Below are 17294 nucleotides of genomic sequence, written 5' to 3' on the forward strand. Positions count from 1 at the left end.
TTGTTATTATACCTGAAGCGACATCTTTCACTTCTGAAAACTCACTACACCTAATAAATGATATGAAAATGAACTGGACGACGAGCGGCAGCTATTGCGCAGAGCCGAGACATTGTAATATTGGGGCATTATATGATCTATAAAGGAACGTACCCTCTTAAGACGTAGCTTTCTAGGCAACGTAAAATCCGCTATTGCTCTGTTGTCCATAACGCTTTTCAGCCCCGGACGCCACTGACAGCTCCTTTAGACATGTCCAGCGCTGTTCCCCACCCACAGCAGGGTCACACGGGAGCCGACAGCAACCTTTCGCACCCTGACGACGAGAAGCGGCGCACAATGGATTCACATCATCCAAGCCTTCCCAACTACATCAGCTATGCCAAAATCTATAGTAGGCTCTGAATATCCTGTCCAACTTTGCTTTCTTACTCAAGTCGTATGGATTTCCCTACTCTCTTGAGCTGCAGTAAACTTCCGACCGCCATCCCCTTCGCAGCATTTGCAGACTGTAGAGAACGAAGAAGAGCGACCAATAGCAGCTGCCCTCGAGGGCACGTGCAGGCATTAAAAGAAGAAGAGGAAGCCGTTTCCTACCGGCACTGCCAGCGCGTCCACTCCAAGGCCTAGTTTACTCCCAGCGCTCACAAATGCCAAAGACTCGGAGAAAGCGCACGAGTCGCTCATCAAGCACGAGGCATCGCGTAGACTCTTCCTCAGGCGACACGACGCTGCCTGAGACAGAAAGCCTCAGCTCATGCTCGAACTCGGAGTCGGGGCGCTGCTGCTGCACTACGGACGACGCCCAGCTGTCCGCCATCGACACCCAGCTGACCACCATCGACACCCAGTTCGACACAACGGAGGCGACGCTGGGCACCGGGAACCCTCCGCAAAGGCGCCTCCTGCAACTGGACAGCCAGCTGGAAGACTTGCCCCGTGCCTGCTCGTGCATTCTCCAGCAGCCCACGTCTGGCGGCGAGCGGGCAGCCAAAGGCCCGGCGCGCCGGGGTGCCAGGCTGCAGAACGCGTTGCCGTTCCTGCCGAGGCTCCATATTCCGTCCAGCGCGCGGGCCGGGACAAGCCGGCTGACGTCTTTCGCGCTCCGCAACAAGAGCAACCTCGTCACGAGTCTCGTAGCCGCGTTCACGGTGTTCCTGCTGATCCCCCTGTGTGTAGTATACTACATGGCGGGAACCATGGCAGCAGGTTAGTATAGCGGCTGGGGTAAGCAATAATTTTGTGTCGTCATAGGTCCCGAGTCAGATTGCCTACTACGACGTGCACTAAAACTTCCCTAGTCGAAGTCCTTAGGGACGTTGACAGTTTCTTTTCACAACTGCCCGACAATGTGCGCCAAATTAATCGAACACTTCGTACAGAGTTTGGCGCTTTCCCGGGCGCCTCTTTCCTGCACGGTGTACACGATGTAAACTAACCACGGTGTTAGGCCTAAGAGACTTCACAACCTGCTGCCAAGCACAACAGCTCGGGTTGCGAAAACCAAGACATAGGCGAAATGGAACGAGGCTCAGTAAGTGCACGGATGAGCTTTAGTAGTGGTAGATACTAATCAGGAACTGTATATGAAGTCTCTCTGGGTATAGATTTGGTGTGGAAAAATACTATTTTGTAGGTCGCCACTTGAGAAATAGCTTCGGTCAGGTCGTCAGTGTGTGCTGTTTCCGCTGCAGGCTTGTCTCGGAAAGGAGCGTTCCCTGCGGGCGAGGGCCTCGACATGGGCTTCGAGTCCGAGGCAGGCTTCGAGACAGGGACCTGCAATTACTTCCATCCGCTGGCGAACAGTGGTCCTACGTACGCGGAGCTGTCCTTCGTAAATACGGATGACTTCGCCCCGTACACGACCAAGGCCGTGAGCGCAAACGCCATCTTCTGCGTCTACCAGAACGACGTGTTCCTACGTTTTCCCAAGCTGCGCTACCGCGTGGTCGATGTGCCGGGGGCCTACTGTACTCACCTCATATACCACTCGGCTGGTGTCACGGCCGACGGTTCCATCTACAGCAAGGACCCCACATTCGACGAGGCGTACAAGGCGAGGAACCATATATTACCACTCTTCTGTGCAGAATTTACAGCTTTGCGTGCGACAGAGTTCGCTCTGTGCCTTGGAATTTTCCGCTTGTAACGTTCGCGGCTCAACCCATGAAAAAAATGCAAGCAAGGAAGCGCATAGGGATGACTATGGTCAGAATCGACAATTTACTAAAGAGCACGACCGGACTGGATGCGCACAGTCAAAAGTAACTGGAAGGAAATGCAGCGTGTAAAATTTTCCTTTGCATCATGGTATTGATTTATGCAGTTTAATTGCCATTATGTGAATTACACAGTATTATTACATAACCAGCAACATTTCTTGGATGCAAATTAATTTTTAATGACCGAGTTCCCTTTCAGAAACTTTTTTCGGTGGGTGTAAGCGCTTAGAAGAACGGCTGTGTGCCACTAGTCTGCATGCACTATAAAAATACGAGGTCTGTTAGAAAAGTATCCGACTTTATTTTTTTTTTCCGAACACCTGATGGATATGAGACAAGCGCGCTTGCATCAGGCGACCTTGAACCTTCATGCGCATGCATGAATTTTTTCCCGCCTGCCGATAGCGTCAGTCGCTGGGAAGCAGCGTTTGAGTGAGGCAGTGTGCAGTGCTCTCGTCGGTTTTTTATTGCAAGGAAAATGGCGGAGTGAAAGGAGCAGCGCTACTGCAACAAATTTTGCCATAAACTTGGCGACAGCCGAGTGGAAACCATTCGAAATATTCAGACGGCTTTCGGTGAAGATGCTATGAGCAGCACACAGTTTATGCAGTGTTACAATTGTTTTAAAGATGGCCGCACATCGGTGGAGAACGAGCCACGCTCCAATCAGCCATCAACATGCCAAAATGACCAGGTCATTGCCGAACTGAACGCTATGGTGATGCGGGACTGTCGCGTGACTATCCGAGAAATTGAGGAAGAGGTGGACATGAGCAATTTCTCCGCACATTCCATTATCACCGAAGATTTGGCCATGGAGAGAGTTGCGGCGAAATTCGTGCCGAAGCTGCTCACGGTGGAGCAAAAGCAGCTTCGTGTTGAAGTCTCACAGGACACGCTGGATTCCGCAAACAGTGACCCCGACTTCATCAACATCATAATCACTGGTGATGAGTCTTGGGTGTACGGGTACGACAGGCTTCCATATACCAAAAAAAAGAAAAAAATAGAAACGATTTTTTTATTCATTTTATTTACACAAAAATTTCTGTGCGCTTTGTTGTTGAAAAATAAATCGCGAACGATATAGATGTTATACCACAACTCTTTCCTTGAATGTTAACGATTACGTGAGCAATATTCATTTCGATACTAGGGGAAAACAGGTCGTCGGCTGAGATATCCCAGCACGGCGTTTCCAGGGGGTCAGGGCACCTGCCCGGGCATTTTATGAGCGGGGCTGGCGGCCTTCATTACACATTTCGCGGGGGGGCTCTCGGTCTCCTCCGACAAGGCAGCTGGTCGGCGCTCCTTGTCAAGCCAGCAAAAGGGATGATCCCCTGGCTGGCGTCGCTGTGTCCCATGGTGGGATAAAGACATGGACGTCATGGACATGGATAAAGACATGGACGTTGGACGTCAGTCAAACTTATAGTGAACTAGAATAGAATATCTATTCTAGTTCACTATAAGTTTGACTGACGCCCCACGACGGCTACTACTGCATGCAGGGTTACCAGCAGGCGGCCGAGCTGAAGAGCGTGTACCCGCACCTCAAGGTTCTACTGTCACTGGGCGGCGGCCCAGACGACCGCGACACCTTCCAGTTCTCGAGCGTGGCCCGCGACCTGAACCGCACGCGCACCTTCGCCGACAAGGCCTACTGGTGGCTCGTCAACCGCGGCTTCGACGGCGTTCACCTGGACTGGCGCCGGCCGGGGGGACCCTGCGGTTCGCGCTCCGACAAGCACAACTTCCTCACTCTCGTCGAGACGCTGCGCGAGCGCTTCGGGCTGCGCTACATCATCACTGTCGGCGTGCCTTACCAGGCACGGGTTCTCTTTCAGTACTGCGCTATAGTTACCTAATCGTGATAAACGGTGCATACTGGATCGCGCTCGAGTGTGGCTTCTGGTCACATATAGCCGGCGAATCGTTGAGGTTACCCTGCTTGCCCATAGTAGTGACATGCATGGTGTCATTATGTCTGTGAAACTATTTCTCAATTCTTTGCGAGTAGTAATGCACAAAAGGATAAAGTACCGCGCCGTAGAGACACTATAGAGATAGTATATCCGTGCACACGACTGAGGGAGTTCAAGGAGGACGTGTCAGGTTTCCAAAGAATGGTGCATTGTTTGTTTCTGCGAGTAATGTTGTCAGGTTGAACACTGAATATTTCTGCTCATAACTGGCTTGAAGGTCGGCCAGTGTCAAGCTCGCCTTGCTAGGCGCAACTTTCTACATCGACGACGAGCAAAAAGCGCATCGCGTGCGCATGATCATGGCGGCACCATTTAAACTGAATTCGCACGCCGGACGTACAATGGCCCGCGGGCCAGGCGTCACGTGACCTCTTACTTCCGCTCCGCGAGGTCTTTGTATGACTCAAGCCCGGAGATAAACTGCGCGAATGTCTAATCTGCTTACCGCCGCCTTCTCCCACCTTCACCTTTTCACGGTCTTTCGACGGACTACGGTTACGGACATGTCGGGCTAAGCGGGAATCTCACGGAGCGGAAGTGAGATGTCACGTGACACTTGGTCCGCGGGCCGATGTGCGTCCGGCGTGTGAAACTACCTTAACCGGTGGCCTCCCACAACAGGATTCGTGGCGGTACCGCGGCTACCACCTGCCGGGAATCGCGGACCAGGCTGACTTCCTGCTGGCCACCACGCACGGATTCTATAACGTCAGCGAGCACCACACGCACTGCCCAAGCCCGTACTCCGACCCGGCCTCCGATGGCACGAGAGGCCGTGGCAAGCCCAGAACGTCAGGGTAGAGTGCAAATTTCGATCGACTCCAGAGTAATTGTATGCCGACATTCTAGAATAGATGCTCCCAGCTTCTAACTGCCTCGCGTCTATCACCTGGCGCTACCACTCCCCACTACCTTCGATGCGAAGCGCCTGTGGACGCTGCGTGGAGGCCGAGGAAATTGTAGTTCTGTAGTCATAAGAATTTTAAAACTTGCACAGCACGTGACCATGTCAGGATGAAGTCCGCCACGTGCAGCTGAAGAATAAATTTCTGGTCGTGGGCAGTGTTGTCATGTAGCGTACAAGTGGTAACGACCGTGGGCGACATCTCAGCACACTGTTAATATACTGAATATTGCCTCTTGTTCACTATAGTCGAATACAAGCCTGCAGTGACCGCCACACAGAACTCCTCCGGTGACGGAGTCCGCTGTTAAAAAAACAAGAACCATCAGACGAAATTATAAGCTCAATGATTTTGAATAAATAGCCAAACATCAAAAAGCTGATTTTGTTACATGTTTTGATTGGTAAGCGGATGATACAGGACGCCGTGGATTACGAGCTATTGATACCAACTGCCGTTCTTTTAAAGTTGTATCCTACTATAAACTAGGCGCTACATTGTGACAGGTTGCGTGAGGCGGACTGTCGTCGGAAGTGCCTTAACCGGTAGCGCTGCCGACCAGATCACAAAGGAGGCTACAGAAGCAAATTCACAAGTGACATTGCAAGTGTACTGCATAGATGATTCAGTTCACGTTGTTTCAGCCAAAAAAAAGAAAAATCTGTTTCTTGTCTTTGACCGCAAATATTTTAAAATTTAATTTGTTACATTTTACCCATTATTAATACAAGGTAGAAGGCTTCTTTTTTCCAGCGTTGAAAAGCTATAGAATAGGAACTAGAATGGTAGACATATATGTAGTGGGTCTTTTTATAGAGAAAAATTAACTTAAATGTACCTTAAAATAAGCTGGAAGTATAAGGCCTACCCTGTGCCCTACTACGAAGTAGAGATTATATCACGAACTTACCTGTTACGTCATAGCCCCCGTTCGACCGTTGGAACCGCAAAAGGAAGAAATACAGTTACTGTAAACGACTTCTACATCAGTGAATATTTATGTCGTTTTTTTCTGGTTCTTGCATGAGGTGAGGTATGGGGCGCGATTACGAGTTGCTCAAAATCGTCTCAATCGGAAAGTGTCTCAAAAAGTGTCTCATTTGCCCCGTTCCTATTGGTCGGTCGTGACCAGCGGCCATATTGGTTTTTTGCGTCACCGGCCGACGTCAGTAGTGCGCCAGAAGTGGTGACGTTGCTTGCTTAATTATGCGAGCCGATTGAGACGATTTTTTGAGACTGGAACGAGTGGTCTCAAACCGCTCGAGACAGAAAATGGCGGTTGTTTACATGGCCGGTGGCCGCGCGAGCAGCGGTGTAAGAGGGTGCATGAAGACGGTTTTGACGTGCCGGACGAGTTGTTTCGACGTTTTGACATAGGAAGGAGCATAATGGCTGTGCGACGAACTCGGCGTTGAACTTGGAGGTGTGCGGGTGAGTGCGCGGTCAGTGGAGCGGCAAGTGCCTGTGCGCGCCTTCGCCGCCGGTGGGTTTCAAGACACCGTAGGAAATGAAGTAAACGTCGGCGTAGCCCAACCGACTGTGCAAGTGTTTGCGGTGAGTTGCGGAGACCACTGTCAAAGTTAAGTCGCAGAAGGTGCGCGCTTTCCGGCGAGACCCCTCAAGACAAGGCGGCGGCGAAGGTGGACTTCCTTCGCATAAACTTTCGCCACCGCAGTATCCCCGGCGGCGTCATCCGAGCATCATCCGAACGGAACGGCACCACCAACACGAATATCAAGTGCTTAACCCGAAGCGGGCGGCATGAGTTGGTTACGAGGCGGAAGAGTGATTGTTGCCGCAGTGACCGGGCGTGCCGGCTCTTAATTCCCGCAGTGAGATTGCAAGCTCCCATCAGCTGCACCGGTCTGCTTCCGTATGTCGGCAGTTGCTGCAGTGTGATTATTCATGGTCGCCGGGTATTTTCTGAACAAAAATAAATATAATCACGCATCGCCCTTGGAGCACATTTGCCATCGATAGCAGCAAGGTGAGTTCACACTGGCGAGTCGCGGAGGTCGCGCGACAGGCTTAAATCGATTTATTACGCTCCCTCCCCGCTTTACATGTGCTTCGCAAACCGTAACTAATTGACCGAAATCGGTCGCCTAGAATACTAGCGCGACGATTGCAACTCGCCAGTGTGAACTTGCCTTGAAGCTGCCTTCGCCGGTTTTCGAGCCAAGCGCTCCTTCCAAATTGTTCTCGGCAGACTCGTAGCAATCACCGCCTTTAAACAGATTTTTCCGCGCACTTAAGACGTCTGCGCAGTACTTCGATTCTACGTAATGTGTAAAAAAAGAGGACAGCCGTTGAATCAGCTGATTTTTTTTTCTGGCTGCCATGTTTACGATGGGTGAATATGTGGGTGGAGGGATAAGGCTGAATGTAGCTGAATCCTTTGAATCAGGCAGCAGCTCACGCCACCTAGCCGAAGCTTTTCCAGCGTCAGTGCACCCTCGCGGCAGCAAAAGTGACTGAAGAGCAAACTTAATTGCAGAACTGAGGACGCTTCTTGTTTTGCTTAATGTTGTTAGGTTTGAAACACAGTTTGTTGGGAAAATAAAACATTGTTCATTTTGTTAACGGCTTGTTTACAGCAAAACGTTTGCATAAGGTCCCCTATTGCGCAACTAAATGCTTCCTGGGTGGAGCCCTGCTACTAGCCGCTAAAGCCCCTAGCTAGGGACTTCACTGGCCACCGCTGATTGGTTGTCTTCGCGTTCGCATCTTGCGGTGTCGTCATTTTGACGTCAGAGTCTCAAAATTGAGACGAAAACTCGTAATCGCGCCCATGGTCTGTAGAAATACTCAGGATACTAATAAGCACTTCTAGGGACCATAGGTGAGGACCGAGCCTCTGGACCTGGAAAAATCTTTCAGATATGAAAACCTCGTTGCGGTGACGTTTAAAATTACGGTCACTAGAATAAAAAAAAATCGAAAACAACAGCTGCCGAAACCCGGGATCGAACCAGGGACCTTTAGATCTTCAGTCTAACGCTCTCCCAACTGAGCTATTTCGGCACGTGATTACAAAGGCTTTGTCATGCGGCAAGGATGCCGCAATTTCTGTGAAAACAAAGAGCACTGGGCTAGTGATTAAAACGGCTACGCTTTTCTGAAACTTCGGTGCAAGCGTGAAAAGGTTAAACAAATGCTTAGCCTCTTGAAATGGCGACAGGGAAGCCAGCTCTTTAATAGCATTAAATTGAACAAAAGACCCCCTTCAAATGACTCTGGGCTGTCCTCCGGAACCTGCATAAGTGCACAAGGGCGTCCGCAGAATTTTTTGCAGGGGGGGGGGCCCGTTGGTGCCCCGGGGGGGGGGGGGGGGGGGTATGTTCGTAGCAAAAAGGCGCTATTTGCGGAGTAAATTTATTTATTTATATATAAATAAAAATTAAACAAAATGCACACATGAAAGAAAAATTACAAACAGCAAATTAAAGCGCGGCTAGGAGAGGTACATTGGAGTTTATCAACGAAGAAACAACTAAAATTAATAAAAAATGCAAAAAGATGCTATATCACTTCGTGGAGAAGAGTGCTCAGTCTTCCTGCATACGGGTTCTCGACTCACCCGGATTGATGACCAGCACACAGCACAATATGTTCGCAAACACGCAACTACAGTCACTCAGTCAGTCTTCCTTGAACAGCAACTGTAGGCGCCTCGGATTTTTCTGGGCGAATTGCGTAATTACACGTGTGATAAATTCACTTCTGTGCTTCATTACACGCTCTCGGTGCACACTCATCATACACATTGATTGGAAAAACTGTTGAACGCGTACGTTGAAAACAAAAGATGACTATATATACAACGAAAACTTATTTACAAGATAAATGCACGCTCGCAGCTTCATACACCTCGCTCCATCTTGCTTGCGCATCCGCACAGTCGAGCAACCCCACACACACTGCTCGCCGCTCGTCGTTTTCTCGTCCGCTGTCTTGGTTGTTCTCAGCTTCGCTGACAACCGGCCACTAAAAACACCCAAGCACAAACACAGAGGCGCGCACACGTGCGAGGGCTTACTTGCCGCAGTATCCCCGAATGCGCACTTTGGGGGTGAAAGGAACGCCGCGCAACTTCCGAGGGGAAGGGACACTCGCCACTCCGGTCGGAAAATTTGTTTGTGTTTTTATGGGGTTCAGAGCCCCAAAACGACTCAGGCTATCAGGGATGGAGTAGTACAGAGTTCCGGGTAATGTCGACCACCTGGGTCTCTTTACCATGCACTGACACGCACAGTACATGGGCGCTGTTGTGATTTGAGGCCCAGCCAGAGGTGACAGGCGAGCCAGGCAGGCGCCATCGGGCTGCGTTGACCAAAGGCGCTGGTTTTCACAGAAGACGCAAAGAACGCTGGTGTGGGGGCGCCTCGGGAGACTGCGTCGCCGTGAACAAAAGCAGCTAATCCCCTTTGCCGGAGATCCTGAAAGCGGCGCTTCTACCGAACTGCGCTACACGTGGATCGGAGGAGACAGCGAGCGGCGGCGGCGCCAACTCATCGCCCGCTTGCCCCTGAGCAGCCCGACAAAGCGGGGGTGGACACGGCTGATTTGTCCTTCCCTCCTTAAGAATTCATCGGTGACCGGCGTAACGACATAGGCGAAAACAAGATGCCCCGTGCACTGTCTGCCTCCGTGTCGCTATCTCTCTAGAGATCAAAGAAACAGACACCCATCTCAAGGCGGCTCGAAACACATGCTCGCCGGTGCCGCTGTATGTCTGGAACAGGTCGCCCTTCAGTAGAGCTAACGATGGCGTGGTTTGAAAACGGCGGAACGACGCACGCCCGGACGCGGCATTTCGCAGATGTGACCATGCGGGGCTGCTTTTACCCTTTTGACTGAGCGCACCACCGCCCCTGGTGTGCGGCCATCACTCACGGTTCGAGTGAGTGATTTTCCAGGGGGGTGCAACCGCCCCCCCTTGCCCCCCCCCTCCGGACGCCCATGTAAGTGCACAAAGGTGCTGCCTAAAGGAAGTTCAATGCTTAATTTTTTCCGTTCATTCCAAGTGGTCACGATATAGTCGAAATTGGTGATCCCAACTAGGCAGGAGTTATAACGCAATAGCAAGTTTTCATCATCGCCTTATGGTAAATGTGGCTAGGCAAGCCTGGCAACGGCAACGCGTGAGCGTATTTGCTCTACGGTGCCAGCTGTGCTAAAATACGCATATGACGAGGTTGCGAAGGCAGATAGACAGTTTTGGCGTAACTGCACGGGCGCCTTCCTTTGGTATTGAGGCTAGCTTCCAGGGTACGCGGGAACAGGCTGGCGACGGCCGGATTCACAAAACGCCGTGGCTTTCGCTGCGCTTGCAGGAACCAAAGATGGCGGCCGCTTATGACGTCACTTTAGCAGAGCCGCGCGGCAAATACGGTAACGCGTTGACAGTCAGTTTCCGCATGGTCCCAGTTGCAGTAGTTATCGTACGGCGATGCTAAAAAAAGTCTCTACTGTCTACTGGAAGCGTTGGTCAGCGGTCACTCCAGCAATGGTGGCGGCGTCAAGCGGCCTCGTTCTAAAGCAGCGAGCTGGTGTTCGGTTTCTGCGGCGCGCGCGAACGCAGTGCTTCCAAGGATGACGATGTGCGTCAGGGTTTCGCATATTTCTGCTATTCCCAGAGGCGCGAATGAATGAATGCTCAAAATACTACTGCTACTGTCACCAAGAAAAAAATGCGGAAAAGCCATAATCACGAAGGTAGGAGTGGGAAGGCGGGCGCCCGAGCCATCATTAGTGTTCTTCAGTGAAGTACACTTCCTGGACGTCGCAATGTTCTACTGTTGAGAAATTCCAATGATACGCAAGCGCAACTGTACGAAAGCAATGTGCTGCTTAAAAAGTACGCTCACGTGGGATACACTGGCGACATCTCGCGACCGACGTGTTCAGAAGGAGCAGGAGGAAAGAACTTTTACCGTCTAACAGAAATGGTATTCCCCCACCCCCTCTGCACTCGGCCGGGAGGCAGGAGACACCGCTTTAGATGCTGGCCTGGAGGTCTTTTGTCCCAATGACATACAATGCCCAGCGCGAAAGTATGTTGCAGTTGAACACGAACGCATGATCGGCTGCGCCGATAGCATAGTGCTCTCGTGCAGTGGCCAGCGAAGCCGATTTGTTCGCGCCGCCGAGGGTTCGAATCCCAGTCGTTGCATTATTTTATTTCTGAAAGTTGGTCAAGGTAATCCTCAAAGTCTCGTTTACTTGCCACTTCACGTGCCTAACTTCAGAGGTCTTCTGCCTCTAGCATAGGAGTCACACGATATATGCGGTTTACCTTTGGGTAACTCCACGCGCTCAGCACACGTTTTACTGCGCATTTGATACATCACCCGCTTTCGTTGCCAGGACCGGCCCTACCGTCCAAGGCGTGCTCCGCAGGCTGAAGCACGAGGTGCCTCGCGAGCACCGGCAACGGCTGTGCTTCAGCGTGTCCCTGAAGGCACAGCACTGGACGCTTCGCTCGTCGGGCTCCTTCCACGTGGGAAGCCCCGCCCGTAAGGCTGCGCCCGCAATGGGGGGCAGCCAGTCCCGGGGCCTCGTCGAATACCCGCTCGTGTGCAAGTACATGCTGCGCGACAGCCTCGACGCGGAAGGCCTGTGCAACTACGCGGTACGCTTCCGGGACTTCGTGGCATACGAGGGCACCAAGTCGCTGCCCGTCAAGCTGTCGCGCATGCGGCGAGACATGGGCACGCCGGGACTCTGCCTGGCCGTCTGGGACCTGGCCTTCGACGACTTCAAGGGCGACTGCGGAATGTCCCGGTCGCCCCTGCTCAGGGCCATCAACAAGGCGCTCAGTTCTCGCGCCAAGCCATGGATGGGTTTCAGGGGCAGCGCCGCCAATAGATAGCGCGGCCCATTATATGCACAGCTGTCAGCGCTGCAACTTGCTTTGTTTGATAAAATACCCATTTTGAATGCACTCCGAGCACTTGCCAACACTGTGCTTATTGACTGTATACAGAACAGCACACTTCAAGCAGATATCCTTTGAGAGGTCTCCACCCCCTTTTCATGCATACATGCACCAGCCTATTAAGACAGGTCCCCAACCTTCAAACAAGGCAATCCCTCTAGACTCCCCCACCATTCCCTCTCACAAGCATGCATAAACAAACCGGAAACTGCGATTATGGCACAAAAAAAAAAAACATGGCAAAGAACTACATTCAAAATGATAGCCGCTTTATTTACACAACACAGATCTGAGGACTCATCCACTTGCAGAAGCTAAGGAATTGAGATGCTCCTCCAAAAGCAGTGGGTCTGCCTTGTGCTTCATGAGGAATTGCCCATTCAGATGGAAGACCGGAATGTCGTAACGGTAGCATCGTTGCCAAGCCTCATTGCCTGGCTCTTCAATGTCGACTTCAACGAGCTGGACTCTGGGTAGCAGCTCCCTGAGCTGCTCTTTTGCAACGTCACAGAGGGGACATGGGTGCTTAGTGTACAGAGTGAGAACAGGAAGCATGTGCACACACTCCCTGGGTTCGTGCCTGTGTAGAAAAGGGAGAGCCAGGGTGTTGGAAGGCCTCCCCCCCATCCCATACACGAAACTGTGGGGTACTTTGCTTTTTGCATGTGCATGCTTCTACACCCTGCCACTGTACACTTTGAATGCTTATTAGAACAGTTGCTTTCTGCAAGGCCGCTGCTGATAGCCACGAGGTTGTAATTGTGCCAGCGGCAGAATAAGCCATGTGGATGGTGTGCTCAGAGCACTTACAAGAGTATGATGACAGCAAAACCAAAACGAGTGCGTCGCACCTGTCACCTGCGGTCGTTGGCGTGATAGACGCACTGAAACGGGTCGCGAGCTCATAACATCAGACGCACATAATGCCCCTGCTGCTGGCCAAGAGAGGGCAGAAATAAAGGATGATTTCCATCGCAACTAAAGATATTCCCAAGTTACCCGCCACGCATTTTTGGTGGATTGTTAGCCCATTAAGAGACGAATTTCGACATAGCAAAATTTCAATATTACGAAGTAAACTGCCGATTTTACCGACTGTTAAATCGAGGTTTAACTGCATTATCGACAGGTGCTCCATTGCAATTAGATTTCGAGCCTGCAGTTAGTAGTAACAGCCACATCATATTTTACGATTTCAAAAACGTGATTACCCTCGCCGCTGTGGCTACTAATTCGGGCCATTGCTCGTGCCGTTCGAAAAAGCACACCTGCGGGAGGGCACAAAGAGATTTCAACCAAACGATGCAAGTTCCATGCGACTATCTCGTTTATATTTTTTTATGGGGGTTTAACATCCCAAAGCGACTCAGGCCGTGAGGGACGTAGTGAAGGGCTCCAGAAATTTCGACCACCTCGGGTTTTTTAACATGCACTGACATGGCACAGCATACGGGCCTCTAGAATTACGCCTCCATCAAAATTCAACCGCGGCGACCAGGATTGAACCGACATTTTTCGGGTGAGCACCGGAGCGCCATAATCGCTTGGCCAGCGCGGCGGCCACAACTATATCTATTCCAGTAATTAACTGCACTTTGAGTTTAATGCGAGGTGGGTTACTGTCAGCTCCCTGTAGAACATGCTACGTAAAAAAAAAAATGTCCTCACATGATATGCAATTCCTCTTTTCTATGGAGGCTTTTTTTTTGGGGGGGGGGGGGGGCGAGGGGCGCGCACGAAGTTGGGACTGGCAGCTCTTACCAGAATGTATAGGGAAATATGTATACCTACAACATTGCTACACAATCACCTGCAGGCTTCTCCCCTTTCTTCCTCTTTTATGGCTAGCACCCATCCGCTTCCATTAACACAATTCTGCCGCACTGCCCTCAGACGTGTGTGCTCAAATGCTTCTGAAGCTACCCCAGCATGAAGAAGATGGCTGCCACATTCCACAGTCACTCTACAACAGACACCCAATAGCAACAAAAATACCAATCTGCCACTGTGACATCTGGCAACAACACTAGCTCGAGATGATACGCATGCAATATGGCCATTGTATGCCAAGCAACAGAAAATATGACCCATCATTAGAAGTGATTCAAATTTTCGGTGCCCTGATCTAACTGAACCAACTTTCCAACCAGCAAGTTCGAATCAGTGAGGTTTTATTGAACAAAAAAAAAAACAAAAAAAAAACAAACCATAAGCTTGAACATTGACAACCCTGCTACAATAAGTGCGAGGTCCCTGAAACCATCCACACACAATAGGTGGGCCGTCTTCCTTCGCGAGTGTGACTGCGAAGTGGAACCTTACTCACGGTAATACACTGTCTCTATGGGATGCGAATGATGGTGCTGCACAAGAGGCCGACAAATCTAGCAGGACCGATAATTAGCGCTATTTTGACCCTTCGCTTCTTTACACGTGCTCCTTTCGGACAGCACCATCAAGATACAAGTCCCAAACGCTCGCGCTTGATGTAATAACTCTGGTTGGTAAAGGACTGGAAAGAGAAATGAAGTGGGGCTGTGTTCCATCGGTCATCTTTCTCAGCACGCATCAAGAGAAGAGACCATATTCATGCCTATGCATGCAACTTCCGTCATGTTGCATTCGCCTCTCCGCTCTTGCTGAACGGCTCAGCCCAGGTGGCATTGCTGAAGAACCAATAACTTTCATCGGGAAAGGAACTTTACACCTTCAATTCGATATGCCGGGTGGGTTGCATTGAACACAGTTGGCCAAAAGCAATGCCATTATGCTAACGAATGCCACATCAGCACGAAGGCACCATGCCAGAAAATGGCATCATAGACTAATGAAGGTAACCATTTCAGAATACTGCATTGAAAAAAAGTCTTGCAGTAAAAAAGGAACACAGAGCCACATAAAAAATCTGCTACACATTTATTTCAGAAGAAATTGCTTTACAAAAGCAATATATTAGAATCCCTATATTATCGAAGGTTGTACAGAGAATCTTTACACTGGCAATGTCATACGTAGTACGAAATGCGGCATTATAAAAGGAAATATGGTCCAGGCATATCTCGATACATCATTATGGCCCTAAAGGGCCTGTCGCTTCCTTCAGTCGGGGATCTGCCCCTCCAAAATGGGCAGACTTACAGCTTCTCAATGAGTATGGCAGAGGCCCCACCGCCACCATTGCAGATACCGGCCAAGCCATACTGCCCTGGCTTGAGGTGCAGCGCCATGCGCCCCGTTATCCGGGCTCCAGACATCCTGCACAGCAAAGGTTGGAAGCATGCACTGTCAACTACATGCTTTGAGGACAATGAAAACACTCGAAAAATCATATTGCCCCCACAAAATCATCCAACTGTAGCGTTCTGCACATTCTAAGTTTCTTGTGACAATCTCGCCATGTGTCGTGTACACAGACGATCGGCGGCAACTGCTATCATGAGCTCGGCCTACGATGGCTGTGTTGCCTTTGGCATGTAGCCGATGAATGCATGAGTTGCGCCAAAGTCTAGACAGGAAAGCGAACCGACTGCTGCACCCGCATACAAAGGGCTTGAAATGGGAAGGCGAGGATAGCGAAACGGTAACAACTGACCAACGGCTGATAGGTGCTGGCCTTCGTAATTAGGCCTAGTGACCAGAGCCAAAATCTGCATCGTAACCAGCTGTATGCACTGGTGGTTTACCTACAACGAGAGGCATATTGCCGTGCGTTCTGCCCTGGGTACACCGACCTCGCTTTGAAATGGCCTGACAGTTTCTTCCGAACTTGCAGTCTCCGTAAGGCCATAAGCCTCCCACACGCTTTGAAGCTACCTCTTCCCGCATTCACGACGAAAGAATCGGCAAAGGTGAGTTCCACGAACTGTGACTACCATTCAAGTTTGTGCGGTGGACGACGCTCAAGAATGGATGCAGCTGCAGCGGTCAGTTGCAATGCGTCCGAAATTTCAGGTGCTCTTATTACACTGGCTCTATGGGCCATGCCGCGGTGCCGCGAAAACGTCTGAATAGTCATGCATGTCCGAAAAATCAGGGGTGTGGATTTTAGGATGCCATATGTATACGGTGCAGCCACATCTGGAAGTTGTCCACACAACTGAACACTGCTGTCCTGAAGACAGCCTTAGCAGCTAAGGCATGTGCATAGGGTCACAATATTAAAATATTACAGACATCTAACTTTAGTTCAGTTTTTTTTCTTCTCTGAAATTATGCATGCGGCATCATCATACATGGATCACTACATGCTATTCCCCTATGACGACTAAATATTTTTTTTCCCTAACACTGCTTCAGTTTGAACAACCTGAACGATTGCACTGCCAAGTAGCCGAAAGCACTTCGCACAAGCAATTTCTTTTAGTGATGGGCAAGTTTCGCATGAAGAGTTCTGTACTGTAACTTAGAACAATAAAGTATAAAGGTAAGACTTTCTGATAGAAGGCATTTATAACAAAGGCCTCCACTGCAAGAGAGACAGACTAGCGAAACTGGCACACTCACCCGATGGGGTGTCCAAGGCTCACGGCACCTCCGTGAATGTTCACCTTGGAGGGGTCCAGCTTGAGGTGCTTGATGTTGCACAGCACTACGGAGCTGAAGGCTTCATTGATTTCAAACATGGACACATCTTCCGCCTTTACGCCAGCCTGCTTCAGAACCTGCAAGCAATAATGCACCACCTGATGAGACCTGTACTCGTTTTCTCCCTCATTAATGCGAACTGAAAGGGGACAAAAAGTTGGAATGTTGCAGATTTAAAATTAAGTACAGCTCTACATCACATTGGAAGTACATTCAATACTGATGGGGTCAAAGAGTGAGTTTGTGTTAAGGGAGGACATGGCTTTTTGAAATGAAAGTTATCCCAAACAAATATTTTTTAAAATTACAATTTCAAATTCTACAGCAAATCTCCCTTTAGTTCACCAGGTTTCCCAACTTGTGGCTCAGTATTTTGGCCACAGGACCAATTTACAACATCAATGTAAGCTGAATTCCGTGCAAAAACGTTTTTCTCAAAACAGCCACTTTTGATTTCATGCTAATTTGAGGCAGCAATATCTTGGCCTTCAAGGCAGGTAGGACCACAATTTTTATTGTGGCACGAAGCTAACAATGTGAAGCACACAATGCTAGGGATTTTGGAATTTATGCTTTAAAATTTTGCTATTATGCTTTAGACCAGACAGTAGAGTATCCACATCTGGAACAGTGAACTATAGCATCGCTATACTCCTAA

At 50.1% G+C, this 17294-nt stretch overlaps 2 protein-coding genes and 1 non-coding gene across 3 annotated transcripts in view; 1 reads left to right on the plus strand and 2 right to left on the minus strand.

Moving 5' to 3' along the window:
• The first annotated feature begins 650 nt into the window (after window positions 1-650).
• Window positions 651-11986, plus strand: LOC149359619 (chitotriosidase-1-like). The gene is made up of 5 exons (XM_089567715.1): window positions 651-1209; window positions 1695-2056; window positions 3734-4051; window positions 4829-5004; window positions 11482-11986. The coding sequence occupies exons 1-5, from the start codon at window positions 651-653 to the stop codon at window positions 11984-11986; spliced, it is 1920 nt and encodes a 639-aa protein (XP_089423841.1).
• On the minus strand, window positions 8064-8136 carry TRNAF-GAA (transfer RNA phenylalanine (anticodon GAA)). Its single transcript has one exon. It is a non-coding gene; the product is annotated as a tRNA-Phe (tRNA).
• Window positions 11987-14951: 2965 nt separating the features above from the next.
• The window catches only part of Acat1 (Acetyl-CoA acetyltransferase 1), a 436280-nt gene continuing 433937 nt past the window's right edge, over window positions 14952-17294 (minus strand). The window contains exons 12-13 of the mRNA XM_089571769.1: window positions 16556-16713; window positions 14952-15307 (exon numbers count right to left, since the gene is read on the minus strand). Of these exons, the coding sequence (XP_089427895.1) occupies window positions 15187-15307; window positions 16556-16713 (279 nt within the window). The 3' untranslated portion in view covers window positions 14952-15186. The remainder of the gene's footprint in view (window positions 15308-16555; window positions 16714-17294) is intronic.

This window comes from Amblyomma mixtum, chromosome 2, assembly GCF_055824585.1.
Source record: "Amblyomma mixtum isolate Tamu chromosome 2, ASM5582458v1, whole genome shotgun sequence".
In the NCBI taxonomy this organism is placed as follows: domain Eukaryota; kingdom Metazoa; phylum Arthropoda; class Arachnida; order Ixodida; family Ixodidae; genus Amblyomma; species Amblyomma mixtum.